General features: G+C 35.2%; 1 protein-coding gene across 5 annotated transcripts in view; it reads right to left on the bottom strand.

Annotated features, from left to right (window-relative positions):
• The window catches only part of NFIB (nuclear factor I B), a 234621-nt gene that overhangs the window by 19428 nt on the left and 198904 nt on the right, over positions 1 to 16289 (bottom strand). The window contains exons 9-11 of one of the 5 annotated variants that reach the window (XM_055302607.1): positions 14167 to 14332; positions 10995 to 11077; positions 919 to 1007 (exon numbers count right to left, since the gene is read on the bottom strand). The exons of 1 other annotated variant lie outside the window; for it this stretch is intronic. In XM_055302607.1, the coding sequence (XP_055158582.1) occupies positions 919 to 1007; positions 10995 to 11077; positions 14167 to 14332 (338 nt within the window). The remainder of the gene's footprint in view (positions 1 to 918; positions 1008 to 10994; positions 11078 to 14166; positions 14333 to 16289) is intronic. 3 more of the 5 variants (XM_055302608.1, XM_055302609.1, XM_055302610.1) reach the window with 3 other exon arrangements.

The following is a 16289-nucleotide window of genomic DNA, read 5'->3' as shown; positions in this document are numbered from 1 at the left end:
ATGTGCTTTTAACACAGGCATTACAGTTGGAGCAGGGTTGGAAAATTATGTTGGCTCTACTTTTGGTGAACTCCTTATGGGATTACCTCACTCTTTTCTATAAATTTTTACCTCTTATTACATATGATTATACCATGGATTTTAATTATTTAATTTGTCAATTGGACACAATTTGTTCTTTATTAAAATGATACAAAAGCTGACTTAGCACTAACTTTCCAAAAGCAATACATGAGACAATATCAAAACTAATTTGAAAATGAAGATTTAGAATAATTTTCTCAGCCAACCAAATAAATTCAGTTATTTAATGATTCATATAAATGAACAGAGGTTAAAACTTTATTTAAACCAATTTCCTTCTTTAGCTATTGATTTCAACAATCTTCTGACTCCACAATTAATGAGTGCCACTAATAACAGTTAAATTGACTAATTTCAAATTTTTCTTCTAGCTTTTCCCCTCTGACAGGGGAATAAATGAATAGTAAAATGATTCAAAGTTAGCCATAGAAGAAAATGCTGAAATGAGAGTGATCTATAATGCAAAAAACCAATGCTTTATTAAACCTCAAATAGCTGAAAAGTCTCCCCTAGAACTATGATTTCATTTTTCAGTTCCTAAGATCTAAGTGTCAAATCTTTTCCCCGCCCCCTCCCCCGAATTATAAACTGTTGAAAACATTTGACAGCACTCAGAAATTTCAATGATCAATTAGCATATGCTATAGTCCCAAATTAATTTGAAGTTGCATTTACATAAGAAAGAAAGGAGGAAGGGAGGGAAAGAGGGATGGTATAGCTAAAACAACTGAATTTTTAACATATATTTTCTGTAAAGCTAGTTAAAAACAAACACTATATAGCTCATGTAATTTTTAGGTGTAAGTGTAGGGTTGGAAATAATTAAAATGTTACCTTTGCCAAGTAATTCCCAATGTATCCTCACTGGTACTGGGGTATAAATGCCTGCCGTTTTGATTCATGGTCCAGTCACAAATCCTCAGCTGTCAATTGAAACCTAGCAGTCAGATATGGATCGAGCAGTACTACAGTTTTTAGTATTTAAATGAACACATGCAAACTAGTATTGTACATGGCATTAACCTTACTTTCCCAAGAGGCAACTTAAAGAAAAAAAAAAAGCAAAAGAAAACCTTATTTTGCAAAAGCAAAACTTCCTAGACTCTTTTTTTTTTACTGCAATATGCTTCTCTATTAATTAAAGCATACAAGAGAAACGAGTACTTAGAACATCACAATTAGCCATTATTAGAGTACAAATTGAGCTGAAATAAAAGCAAACGTTAATATTCAATAGAGAGATATATTTTAGGAAGAAAATCAAAAAAGCTTTTTTTATGCAACATACCAAATCATCTGCACTGAGTAAAATAATCAATAACTTTTAGCATGCAGTTTGCAAAACACAGGAGACATGCAGTTTAGAGGAGTAAAGGCCCCACCTATACGTTCTCCCTAGCTTATGTTTAGAAGCATCAAGGCACTCCATTTAGGGTGTTTCCTAATTTTGTTTTAGCCGAAAAGGCACTATTTAGAAAGAGTTGATAAGAATTTTCTACTTTTATTTTAAACTCAGAGTAAAGGCATTTAAAATACTTTACCACATCTGAATAGAGCGAAGAATGCACTGAGTACAAGCTGAAACAAATTCTTCCCAGATATCGGAATCATCAGCTCTGCCCTTCGGAAGAGGGTTCGAGTAACCCTATCCAGTTCTGTTTGGCTCACAGCTGCCCTACAGTGCTAGCAGATTTATTGAAAAGATATATTGCTTATTTTTATGCTTAAGAAAGTAAACTTATCTGACTCTGGGGGGGGGGAACCCCCACTAGAAGGTCATGGTTTTTAATCGTTAGATAGTCTTGCTGTAAATTAACTGCATCTTGCACTGAAAAGATGATTTCCAGCAATCCACTGGACCTTGTTTGCGGCTTCTCAGTGGGGATTTCTACAAGATGATGATTGCAGCCAAAGTGCCTTTCTCTAAACTGATGATAAGTTATTGTAATCCTTTCTGATAATGTTATGGCTAAAAAAAAAAAAAATGGCTATTAAGAACCTTTACTTTTCCTGTTAGACCAATGAGTTTCAACACATTCTAAGTAATAGTGATTCTAGAGTTTTAGAATAATCGCTTTGCAGACCTTTCTACAGATCTACAAGTCTCTAAAAATACCATCTAAAATTTCTAAGACATGTGTTTTCATTATGTTGGTATTCTGGTTGAAAGTAATTTTCTAAAGAACTGAAAAAATTCCCTTAAGGTAGATGGATAGATGGCCAGATAGATTGATAGATATGTAGATCCTTCTCAGAATGTATTCATAAAGAAACCATAAGCCAGTAAAAAGACTAAATTGGAATGAAAAAATATTCTTAAAATGGACCATCATATTTGTATGATGGAGAAAATGTATACTTGCTTAGTTTTAAAACTGAACAGATAACAAACTTTATGGCAAGATTTTTTTTCAAGTTCTCCACATGGATCATCTAATTAGTAGTGCAATGTGATGGGACAATCTGAACTTGTTTTTTTTATAGCAAAAGTACCAATTGTCTATTTTAAAAAACATTTATTTAAAGCTGCACTATGAAAATAATCTAAAAACAGTTTTAAAAAGTTTGACCTTGTGTAAAGATGACCTTAGGGACCACTTATCGATTCTGCTCTAATCAATAAAAATCCTACTTTTCAGTTAATTAAAAATTCTCAAGAATGGAGGTGTCTATTCAGGCACAGTTCATGATAATTCTGCTAACTTCAGGTTAGTTTCTGTGGGGTTCTCAGCTTAAATTGGAGAAGTCTTGGAAAAAGATGCTTTCACAAAGCCAGGTGAATCCAAATATTACTCACTAACTGACTTGTCTCACAAACAATTACAGAACACTATGTTTCTCCTTGGAAGGAAGCATTTGTAAACTGCTTAGTTTTTTTGTTGTTCGCATTGCTCATGTTTTGTTTATTTGTTTATCATATCCTAAAAGATGTCAAAGATGTCAGATGGGTTAAAATGTTGGCCACATATGTAACATTTAAAATCAATATATTTTGGGGCTTTTCTTTCCTAAGAGTAGTACCAAGGGGATTAAACCTGACTATATAGGTTCACTTTCATCCATACTTAAGATAAATAGGCATGTTTTCTTCCAAACAGAAAATATGATGAAATACATACAAAATGATCACTGAATGTAATAGTTAGAAATAATTTAATTAGTGTTGAATTAATTTCTTCTCTGTTACTGAAAACAAAAAATATAAATTATATTTACTTAGCTATTTAGATTATGGTGTGGCATTTATCAACATTTCCAAAAATTTCTGAGGAGACATGTTCCTACATGCTTATATGTTATAAATGACTTAAGCCAAATCACTTAAGCAAAAGCCTTCCTCTTCAGGTTTTGGTTTTTTTTTCTTAATGTATTAATTAACCTTTTCCATAAGGCGTCTTTGAATTAATAAACTTTCTGATAAAGTGATGGTGTGGTAAGGGAAACAAATAATTAAAATAGAAATCATTTCTTTACTGAAGATTTCCATGACATTATACCTAAAAAGATCCCTTACGAAGACTCTTTGTTTGACAGAGATAGTTCTGACTCAGCAAATTTTGAAAAGATGCTAGGTGATAAAAGGTTAATACCAGGTAAAGATTCTTTTGGGAGCATGTTAAATGTTCTTAGTATTAGCATGTCAGTATTTTCAATGACAAAAACTTTTTACATTATGATCTAAATAAATTTAAAATAATATGAGAGGGACACCTGGGTGGCTTAGGGGTTGAGAGTGATCCCAGAGTCCTGGAGTCCCAGGATCCAGTCCCACACAGGGCTCCCTGCATGAAGCCTGTTTCTCCTCCCTCTGCCTGGTCTCTGCCTGGTTTCTGCCTCTCTATATCTCTCATGAATAAATAAATAAAATCTTTAAAAGAAAAAATAGGTCATAATGTTATTTGAGGTTAGTATGACGATGCTTCGGTTTCTGTCCTGTGAGTCAGTGTTATTAGCTATCAATTCTTTTTTAATTAAATTTTGAGACCTTAATTTTAAGTGGTACCTAAGCTTAGTCATTCTGTAATGGTGTTTCCAAGCATTTTCCCTCAGTAATTAGGAAATTACTTGCTTACTCCAACAGTAAACAGACTTAAAATACCAGGTACTGATTCGTTTTAGAAATTTAATCCTTTAAAGTTGTGTCTTTGTATGGAGATGGACAGCAATTCTTATTTTTGTAACAATAGTTTTTGAGAGACCTGAGCATATGCATATCCTTATAGAAATGCACACTCAACGTGAATAATTTTAATTAATTTATATGCATCTACCAATATGAAATTAGACTGTCTAGAAAATTAAGGTAAAAGTTATATTAAAACAATTATGCCCAGAATTCCAAAAGCAAGCAGAAAGTGAAGTAAGGGTGTAAGATTCTCCTCCCAAAAAGCTATGAGTAAAGGGTTAAAGTTGAAATAGTCCAAACAACTAAGAAAGAAGTGAAGGTAAAGTTTTCACTGCATATGTTCTATAAAGTCTCTGGAATGAGAAGGTTGTTCCTTGCCTACGAGGATGGGTCCAAACAGTTTCTCTCAAAAATCTACATAAGGTAAAAAAAAAAAAAAAAAATCTACATAAAGGAAAATACCTAAGATTTGGGTCATTATCCTTTCCTACACTACACTCACATAGTCCTGTAGACAGCTGACAGCCATAAAGAATCAATATTGCTTGTGATTTCCAAATTAAGGTTTTGTTTATTCAAATGAGGGCCCTCCATTGTTACTAATAGGAGCTTTTGTTAAATGTTTAGCACTTAGCTTTGGGAACAAAGGAAAAAAGGTAAGCAAAATGTTCTATTTTGCTAGACTCAGCAAACAGGCCGATGTACTAACAGTCCCTCATGATGACAACAGCTCTCAGTTGAACCAATAAACTATTAAACTGTAAACAGAATAATCAACACAGGCAAATTTACCTTCTCACTTTTTTTTTTTTTCAAGTTTACAGTGACCCTCAAGGGAATAGCTTTAAAGGTATGTTACAATCTCTTAGGTTTTTTTTCATTTCTCCAGATAGCCTCAAGGAAACAGATTTTTGAGGGGTAGAGGTCCTTTTGCAGGGGTGCTTAAAAAGATTAACACTCCTATATCCAAACTCTCCTCTAACTCTTAGATCAGTAGAATTTTATTTTATTGCTGTGATTAATTACTCACGATGGAGCAAATAAAATGGCCTCTGAATGCATAAGGCCTTACTGAACAAGTAAAATGTTCATAATGAAACTGTTAGATGTAAGACATATAACACATAAAAAAAGGATATTCAAGATCTGGTACCTTAAAATCACTTCTATTGTCAATTTCTGAAACCCATGCTTCTTGATATTTAAATTAAGTACAGTAGAATTACGTTAAATGGAGATGCATAGCCCACAAGTGAAGTAAACATAACTGATCATGATGATAAGTATTAGGAAATGAAAGGTTTTTATAGATGGAGACTACTTTAACTCGTAAAATTTAAGGTTTCACGGGAACACAGAGATTGTGTAGTACAACCTCTACATTTTCCTTTCCAAGATAAGGATACAGGACAGCAAAGTTTAGGGACTTGACCAAGGTCAGACATGCTCTGTTTGTGTCAACACTAAAACCAAATTTCCAAATTCCTAATCCCTGGTTCTCCCCTGAGATAGTTTGCATATTGCTCCCCTTTTTCTATCCTGTCCTTCATGTGCAGCCCAAGAATATTTTAGGCTAAGATGGCTGTAATTATAACCTTCAGAATTTCCTCTACTTCCCTGATTCAACTTAGATCTTTTAAAGTAAATATATTCAGAGAAGAAAATTTTTCCCTTGTGATTTTGTTGATTGAAATTTGAGGTTATAGTAAACATAATTTTATTTTTACATTAATTAGAATGGTTTATCTGGTTATTAGCATTTGATAACTACTCTATGTAAGTCAGTAAATAAATGAATGATAAAACAGACCAGGGGAGGTTTGTTTAAAACTGAAGAACTAAACTGAAGAACTAGCCAAAAAGCTAGACATTTGCATAGCCGTTATTTTGACTGAAACTTCCTTTAAATGTGTTTCCTTTCCAGCTAGCATATGTGAAGAGTGACCTCTTATCCATTTACATACCTACCCAGAAGTCATGTGATAGGGTTTTACGTCAAGCTGTCAATTATGATAACAGACACAATAAGAACAGCCCAAGTGTTGATAGCCTGCTTCCTGACTTTATTGAAAAGTTTGTTGATAGTCCACTTGTGTCCTCTCAACCGCTTGCCTCTAATAAAAGGCTACCTTTCGGTGGCCTCACAGTACCTAGCTTTGGCTTTGCCATTTGCGAGGACAAACTTTGTAAAGAAATTTCAATTAATATCTTAATTAAAAAAAAATTCTTACAGAGGCAAATTCTTAGGAAGGCCATTTGGTGTAACAGAATGTCCAGCGTTAATGAAAAGTATACCTCCAAATTCTAGTTTCACAATTGTTTATCAAGAGAAGTACTGAAAATATTTTGATGTGAGGTAGCCCAGTAGTTGAAATTGAAATAAAAGCATTAAGTAGTCATGCAAGAGATGTAACATGCCGAAGCTCAAGCACCAATAAAATCCATGCAATTGTGTACATAATGCAAGGACCGGAGTTGATCAGGAGATTCATTCATTAGCTCTAATAATAAGTACTATATATCGTCAGGAGATTATGATTTTGAGAGATTATGAAAATAAGTCTTACGTCTTAAAAACCAGAGCTTACTTGACTTTGTCATCTCCCTTTGGAAAGGCAAAAGTGAGCTCCCATTTATTTTATCAAAATCTCAAATCCATATCAAAAGTTAATATGCCTTTTAATAGCTGGGTCAGATAGTAATCTTTTATTTCCAAACAAGATGCTTCTTAGCTACAAATTTTTATTTCCAACTTGCAATTGGATCTTTTTATATGTTGTACTGATGCATAATAGTAAAGATTTATTTTTTATGATAACCTTATGCTCAAGTATAAGGGTGAAAATCAAGTTAACTGGAGCCTCTTTGATCACGCAACTGTCTATGAGAGCAAAGAAAGAAGGCCAAAGAAATTTAACAAATTCATTGTGAGGTTGACCAGATAAGGAACTGGTCCTAATTCAAGTAAGTTGTCTCCTATTCACCATTTACACTAAAATCGGTAGACTGGATTCTAAAATAATTTGTTATTTTCTGAGTAACATCCAACACTCTGCAATAGAGCTCCCATTTTCTTAGAGACAAAACTTGGGATATGTGGGTTCCTCCTTGCCTGTCACAGTGAATGTGCAGTTTGCGCACACAGTACGAGGAAATGAAAACACTGCATTTTGCTAAACTTCTGTGAGGTTAAGTCAGAGAGGAGGTCCTTGACACTTCTGAAAAAGTTCTGAATCACAGAAAGACACTGATCAGGAGAGACTACAGAGTTTAGCTTGCCAAAGCAGGACCAGGAGTTCCTCAAGCCACCACACCACCTTCCAATAGAAAAGTTAAAGAAGAATGGAGCTCCAGCTGATGTCTGCTTTTAAGAACTCCCCAAGCCAATAGTGAACACGTTAACTAAGCCAGTCATCCTGCACAGACAGTCTAGTTCCAGACCTTGAACTACACAACACATAAGACTGTGTTAGGGGCCAAAGGAAAAATTTCAAGTCCTGATCAGCCAGCATGAGCTGATTATTAGGACCAATTAGGACTGTTTTTAATGGCAAGTTATCCCTAACTGGTTTAGGTGAATCTTTTTGAATTATTCTTCATGATTATGGGTTTTTTTCTTTTTTAGATTCAAAGGAGGTATCATATTTTCAGTGACCAGGTGAAATTCTTATGTCAGAATTTCAAGTCAGTGACCAATAATAATCAGTAATAACTATTATAAGGACCACAGAAATGTATACTTACTAGTAACAGCTGTATGTGTACCAAGTTAACATAACAGCATGCACTTTTAGTATTCAAATTTGCCAATATGGATGCATTACTCTTACAAGTGGAGTATAGGGTTAATTTTAATTTTTGCCATCTCAAATGAAGAAGGACAGTGTCCTCGTGTATTAGAAATGACTATATTGAAGGGTCTGCTTTATTGTCATCTTCTGGAAAGATTATTTATAACATAGTCAGAATTATTCAACAATTTTAAATTTATCGTTAACCCTAATTTATGTAGGGTATATTAAAGTTCTTTTCTGAGAAAAAATAGCACTGCACAGTGCACATCAATACTTTTCATAACCTAAAAGGATAAATCTTTATAAAGCAGCCGCCAATAAACTGAAGAATGTACCTGGTGACAATATTTATTCTTAAGGGGTCATGTATATTAAAGGCTATGGGGAATGTTTAAAAGAACTCTCTCAGACTAAATCCATTGCCTTTCTAATTTTGAATTTCTCCTAGCTAATATAAAATGATTGATTACCTTTATTTCATGTACCCCTTGATTTTTCTTTTCATTCATCACTGAGTGCTTTAAACCAAATGCATTTAGAACCTGCTGTTACAAGAGTGGTCTCTTTTAAATCTTTGTAAAGTAATGAAAGGACACAGTAAATCAATCTCATTTCTGCTGTGGGAAAGCATAACCTTTACTCCACTGAAGTCACTTAAACTATTTCTGTCCCTCTGTTCCTGGATAGTTAAGCCTAAAACTTTAGCTCAGTGGTTCTTTTAAAATTTAAAGGCATAAAAGTAATGATCTTTTAACTGGAACCTTCAATAATATTCATGTATAGTATGAGATGCATGCATCTTCTGCATGCCTCAAAAATATGGCTCAGTATAAATGTGGCACATTGAGCTTCTTCATTTCAAAAAGTAGCACTAAGTCTTCTGTTATATATAGGGCAAATTATCTGTCTGCTTGGTAAATACCAATTGAACATTACATTTTTAGCTGTAAAGCTTCTACAGCTTTTTTCTTCCAAGGCTCAATACACATTGTATAGTCCATAAATATCAACCACATTCGACCAAACAAATCCTATTTATATTGTAAGAGGTCTTCATTTGACATTGCCCACTTAAATAAGAAGTGGTGGTCTTTGATAAGGAAAGTTTGTACTTCCAGAACTCATATATATATATATATATATATATATATATATATATATATATATTTGTTTCAATTAAAATGTGCTCAGAACTACATCTATATTAAGACTCACACTTTTCTAATGCTTGCTAAGTTTTCTTGATTTACCCTTGGACATGTGAAAGAAGTAACTTCTACATGATGAACTTTACTGATAATTTCCTGAGCCTCTAATGTTAGTCATAAGGAATAAACAAAACAAAACAAAAAATTAAGGTTGCCATAGGTTAGCACAGGGGGATGGGAAGACTACTTCTAAATACATGGAACTGGGCATAATCTAAATGTGTTTGGGGCAAAGGTTTAAATAATGGAGGTGTGTTTCTCTGAATTAAAAATTAACTGGAAAGTAGAGATGTGTCATAAAGAGTAATGCAAACCCCATGATAAAAATATTTCTGAAAATATGTGGAATGATTTTTAAAAGAACAAGTCTCTAAAACTAGAAATCTTACATATGTTTTTAAAAAACACAGTGAACATATACATTTGTCAAATAGAACCATATTATAGTAATTATAACACATTTCATATTATAGCAATTTTAGAGGTGAAAAAGTAGCATTCCAGAGAATTATGTTGATAAGCCAATGGCTGGCAAAGCCACTAATTATTATTTGGTATTTTCGTAACTGTGTACAGATGTTTTCAGTTAGTTCTCACTCTTTTGTATTGCTTTTTAAAAATCTGGCGCAACGTCAAGTATCTTGAATAAGCTATTATCTTTATGATTTTCTCTGAACTCTGCATGGGGTGACCTTTGATACATGCAGTCTGCTACCTTGGTCTACAACTGGGCAGGACTTGGGAATTTGGCACGAAGCACAGCTAAGAGAGATACAACAGGCACCAGCCAGGTGGGCAGGTCCAGAACAAAAGCAGCAGGCAGGAGTACCTGCTATGTAAAAACACAGACATAGGCATATATAGTTTATGAATGAAGAGCAAGTTTACACAGCTCCTTCTTATTCATGATGGCCTATTTTCCCCTATTTAATATCTTGCACAGTTAATTTCAAACTGCTCTGCTATCAGAACTTGAGAGCAGCAAACATATGCACCATAAAATATATTTAAATTTGGAAGCGTTTGGAATTATTTCTGTCATCCTGTAACTAGAATCGTGGGGTTTCTGTATTGGTATGTTCCATGCCTTTGACTGTGGCTAATTTGTTTATAAGCCACCATTAATCCTGGCTGTATATTTTCACAGTTTGGGTAAACACTTCATTTGCATTAAATTTACAGCATTAATGAGATGTGAAATTTAAAATGCTACTTGAAACATAAATGATGTAAGAAAGCAGAACAAAAAAAAAGTGTTTTATCACATCTGAAATCAGTAAACCAATTTAAACCTATTAAAACAGGAATGATGTGTCACCCAAGATTTTAGCTTCATAACTCATCCTCTTGGACTGAAAGTCCAAAATGAGGAGTAAAACATCTGGAAAATATGAAAGAGCTCAAAAACACAAATTGTGTACTGCTTCTCCTCTGATGGGCTTTTAGATCAGTTTTCAGTTTTTGTCTTGGGAAGCTAAAGGCTAGTAAGTTCTCAATAGCCAATAAGATAGAGAAAAATATCCTGGCCAAGACTTTGTTACTTATGGATGTTATCGATACAGGCCACAGAGATGGAAAAGGTCTTGAGCCAATTTGAGAAACCCTGTTTAGAGAGGCAAGAAACAAAAGATAAATGAGAAAATATTCTGGAAAATGTAATGATCAGTTTCTTTCCCAGAAGCCCCGGGAGTCCCATTCTGAGTCCAGATCTGAGAGGCAGCATGGAGAGAGCACCAATGCGAAAGCGTGCTACACCGTCACACCTGGGTGAAACTTGCCCACCTGTTGCTGATGTAGGAAGGATGGGTCTCTTGGGCTTAGTCCCACATATCGATTGGCTTGAGATGTGCCTGAGGCTGTGTAGGCTGATTAAGGAAGAACAAAAACAAAGATAAAAATTGTGAACTATCAGAATGAACACCCTGTCCATGTAAAAGAAACCCAGAGAAGTGGGACTTGCAATAAAAAAAAAAAAAGTGTCTTTATTTTTCTAGTCTTTTGTCTGAGTGAACACCAAGTGATATAAAAGAAATGGCAGTTGACCTCAAATCACCTAGTTTATCCCCCTCCCCAAAAATTTGTCCAATAAACCACATCCCATCCTTTGGTGTGGGCATCTCACACTTACTTGCTCCAGTTATACTCTTGCAGGAGTACCGAGAACTGGCTAAACAGAAGGGTCCTTTTCCTACTTGAACTGTTTCACCAGATACTAGCTGTCTAATAATGGAATAATCAGTGATGGTCTGTGATTCTAAATGTAAAAGCAGATTGAAAGTCTATTGGGAAAAAGTGAAAGCTTGTAATGAGTGGGATTTAAGCAGATGTGCTTGATGATATAGAATGAAACATGTCTTACTAAGGAGAAAGTCCAGTATTACTAACATGAAGGAGAAGCCTATATTTATTATATCATATTGAGTGAAGTAGGTCAGTATTTTATTCAGTGTGAAAATGATCTTAAGTTTGATAGAGGTATTTCTGAAAAAAATTATTTCTTTTCCATAAGCACAAAAAGTCAGTTTCTTCTCATTGGTCCAGAGAAGGAGGGATGGCACCTTTTAAATACTCTGCCACCAGGTGGTAAGTACATATGGTGAATATTCCTTAAGTTATTTAGTCTCACCTTAAAAGCACTTTTTGTAAAGGTGCTTTTTTGGTACACAGTGAATTTTCCAAAGAAAACCTATTCCTTATGATTTGTTTGTTTTCACAAGGAAAGAAGTTCCCAGCACTAAAGCAATCCCATTGCTCTGTGTTGGAATAAACAGAAGAACTACGTTTTCACCATTCATATTATATCTATAGGTCTGAAGGAAGCTAAAACATTTAGTTTAACACTATCAGATTACTGAGAAATCCAGACATTAATTTTTAAAAGCCTTTTTTTTCAAACAGAATATATTAATTCTGCCCTGTTTATTCAAAGGATTGCAGAATTAGATCCATTGAGGAAACTTTTTAAAACAGTGAAGATGCTCAATATTCAGCATTACTTACTCTTGAATAAAGGGCCCCTCTAAGGGCAGCCATAAGCAGCCAGTGGCCCCCATTCTCTAGGCCTCTGGAAAGCAATGCACAGCACAGACAGCTGGAGAAGAGCCTCAACCTTATAGAGCAACAAGTTTGTGGTATTTTCTCTTTCCAGCCATGAGAAAGAGACTACCTTGGTCTATGTGTGTTTTCTTTAATTTTATTGACTTATCAGTTCAATGACCAATTTCTCATTATCAGTGTTGTCTTGGGAGCTGGAGCTACAAGTTTGTTTATAGGAAAAACAACTCACTGTATTTCTTTTATGCAGGAGTGGAAAATGGACTGATACAGCTGTCTTTATACAACCAAGATATTTCTTCTGAATATTTTATAACTTTACTAATCAAATCAGATGCTTTTTCTGACCAGCCTATAGGTGAGTATTAGAACAATTCATTAGCAAGCAGGCTGACAGCACTCCCATAGTGAGCTGTGATTGTTTGGGTCTGATCTTCCCCTGAAGGTCATCTATTAATGCCACTAGAAGAGTAGGTACCTGAAGTTTGTAGAACTTGGTTTAGACCATTTATGCTGGGATAGTCTTTCAAATACTTTAAATAAAAAATCTTTGCTTTCTATTTGCCTTTATTTAAATTGTGGACTTTGCTCAAAGATGCTAACACATCCACTTTTAAAATTTAGTGGCTATAGTGTACATAGCAAACCTTTAAAACAAAAGAGTTTTTAGTCTTCCTTGACTGGATTTCATCTATCTGTGCATTCAGGGAAGTGTTCACTAGACACTCTACCAACAGATCAGTTACAAACATTAATGATTAGAGATGGGAATTATAAGCCTACAGGGACTGATTAGGCTATGGGGCCTCAAGAATTTTGAGAAAGAAAAGAAATGTTGAATTCACTGTACACTCATGGTATCATACATTCTGCTTGCAGTGTTCCTTCTCAGGTTTTCAGAAGCCACAAAAAAAAAAAAAAAAAAAAGGAAAGCATCTCTCCAAAGCCTGAGAAAGAGCAAGTCAGTGGTGTCTCTGTAATTTCACTTAGAAATTTCCAGAGCATGTCAATTTTTTTTGCTCTAGGAAAGAAAATGGAATCTTTGAATTTCAGATATATAATGCATAATTGGTGAGGAGCATGCTAATTCCTCCTGACTAGAATTTTATCCACTCCACTTTACCAGCTCCAGTTCTAGGAAGCCAGTAGTTTGGATGAAGCCAATTGAAAAACCATGTAATAATTTTTTGTGTATTTATGAGTATTCTGTGTGATGAAGCAAAGCAATCATTGATTTATTGTATGTAAGTTCACTATGTAAGTTCACTGGCTAAATCTGACATTTTAAAATGTTATGACCATGTTAAAAAGCGTAGTACCTGATGTACCATGATAAGCAAAAAAAAGAAAAGAAAAAGAAGTCGCAGACAATGAAAGTGCAGGAAGCTTACATGTGCCTAATACTCAGCTTTGGCATATTCTCATCCACATCTAACATCCTGTAACTGTTTTTTTGCAATGACATACCCTAAAGCACTGTAAGTGTGCAATTATCTTACAGAGGCACTGATTTTGTCTGCCTTGTGAAGGGAATGGACTCCTACAGGAATGCTCCAATAAGTAACAATGATCGATGGTCTGTCTGTGTGACACAGAAACCTCGTATACTGCGTCATGTTATTCGGTGTATTTTCGATGTATACCTTGAACAAGCAGGCATGACTTATTCTTATTAGAGCTGTTTATTCAAACAAATAAGCTTCTCCCTTTTCAAATATGATGTTGAGACTGAAATTTGATAAGAGAGAGCTTGTCACAGCCAGGCCACATACATGCCTGCTAGTTCCACATAAATGAGAAATCTCCATCTGGTCTGAAAAGTTGCCTTGTGTTCCACCTTGGATCAGATATCCAATGGTGCCTTTGATGGCCATTTCTCATTTCCTACAGAAATACTTACTGGTTGCTGTAGGTGAAGCTGCCTCACCTTCAGTGGATGTAGTGATGGGTTTAGTATCTGTCATGGTCAGGGTCACAGGTCGCACTGCACTGGGATGGGGAGAGGGTGCCAAGACAGGTGTGAAATGGCCAGGCACTTTCCCTACCACTTGACCACTGCTGTTAGGCTACAAAACAAAAACAGAATGCCGGGTGAAACAATCCAAAAGGCAGTCGTCTAGCCCAATAGCTCCGTTCAGCCCACCTGGCTGTGTGAACCCTGTGTACTTGCTGGGACTGCCACAGGCCCACACAAGTCTGAGTCATGGAGACCAATCAATGGTTAGTAGTAAAAAGAAGCAGTAGCATTTAATAGAAAGTCTTCACCCTCAAAACACTTTATATAGGTGAATTCATCTTTACAACAGCCCTGAGAGCTGGGCAGAACTGGTCCTTTGGTTCGGAAGCACAGAAGACTCAAGTGGAGACTTACATGGTGAGCCCAAGACAACAATGTAAATCCTTCCTGAGCTAGTGAGAATGTGAACCATGCCTCCTTCTCCTCTGCTCTTTGTTTTCTGCAATGAGTCAGTTCTGGCTTTCAGAACACAAATTTCACCTAATGATGCTATCACTGACACACAAAGATGACAAGGATATCCAGGAGATCAAACCCATTAAACTCAATAGTTTCCATCATTTACGGTCAAGGCTCATCCTCTGCGCTCAGAAACTCTAGCTCTCTGTGACACACAGGGACACCTGGACACACACATCAAGCAGTTTAGATTCTAGGATTTCCACTTAACTTTTGATGCTTTACTAATAGGAGCAGATAGAATGATATTTAAAGCATTTAAAATTTCGGACCCACACAATGATATACAATGATGGGCTAGGTCTGACCTTACAGCTACAAATAAAAGATTTCCAAAGTCAATTAAAATGTGCTGAAGTAAAGCAGAGGGCAATCAAATATACTTTGTTCCTTAAGTTACTCCTCCACTGCTGGGCATGGAGAGTTACACAAAACATTATTGTTGACATTTGTGGGAATCAACTGAGAAAATCCCCTGGGCAATGATAGAAAAGATATTAATATCTGAGTTTTAGACCCGGGTATGAAAATAGTATCTGTGGTAGGAGACAAAATCCTAAGGGTACACAGTTTGAAAAAAAAAAAAAACTGGAATGTATTTTTCTAGACAGAGAGTGCTATTCTTGATTACACTCATGTTGAAATTCTCCACTGTTTGGTGTACATAACAATTTGCCACAAGAGTATTCCCCACAAATATTTAGCCTTTATAATCAGCACTGTTAAAGGCAAAGAATGTAATGAAACAGCATATTTATCTAAATACCTGCACATAAATTACCAGGAGATATTTCTTTAGACAAAAATATGAACAGCTAATAACACTTAAATACTGTAACTTACAGACATGAACTAAACTTTGGTTGGGTTCCTCAGAGGCCATATTATTTATTCTATAAAGAAAATGGACTTCTTGAATATCCTGACTATTCATCATGAGTAATTTGAAGTATTTAACTTTATGTCAGGAAAATTGACCAGAGTTTCCCCCTACGGAAACCTATGAGAGAGTTATATCTTTAAACTAATTTTATTTAAAATAATCCACTGAATAGCATGACTGTCTCACTCTAATTGGTGCACCAGCAATGCAATTAATCTCTGAATTGCTGTGGGGAGGATGAGGCATCTCAGTTGCTAGACTTAACAATCAAAATCGATTCAGGGCTGGAGGATATCTGGGAAGAAATAGTGGACTACAGGTGAACAAGTGCTTATTTCTTCCCCCCATTTTTAAAGCTAAAAGGTAAGTATCAAGAGTCCTCTTCTGAAATGCAAATTAATTGGTTTTGAGTTGGAGTTAAAAATCAAAGCATATATGATGTGCCCATAAAAACAATTCTGCGGTTTACTAGAAGGACGCATTTTCTTTCAAGGGGAAAAAGTAGTTTTTTCTAAAGCAGACCATCAGCTTCTGGTTATCTGAACATTGCAAAAGACTGTTTTACATATCTTCCTCAAGAAAGATCTCATTATATCATTGATGGTACATTCGGTATACTGTGTTCACCAAAATGGTTCAATAGGACCTACCTGAGAACATGGGA

The sequence above is a fragment of the Nyctereutes procyonoides genome, unplaced genomic scaffold (assembly GCF_905146905.1).
Source record: "Nyctereutes procyonoides isolate TBG_1078 unplaced genomic scaffold, NYPRO_anot_genome, whole genome shotgun sequence".
NCBI lineage: Eukaryota > Metazoa > Chordata > Mammalia > Carnivora > Canidae > Nyctereutes > Nyctereutes procyonoides.
This window is presented reverse-complemented; position numbering and strand designations above follow the sequence as displayed.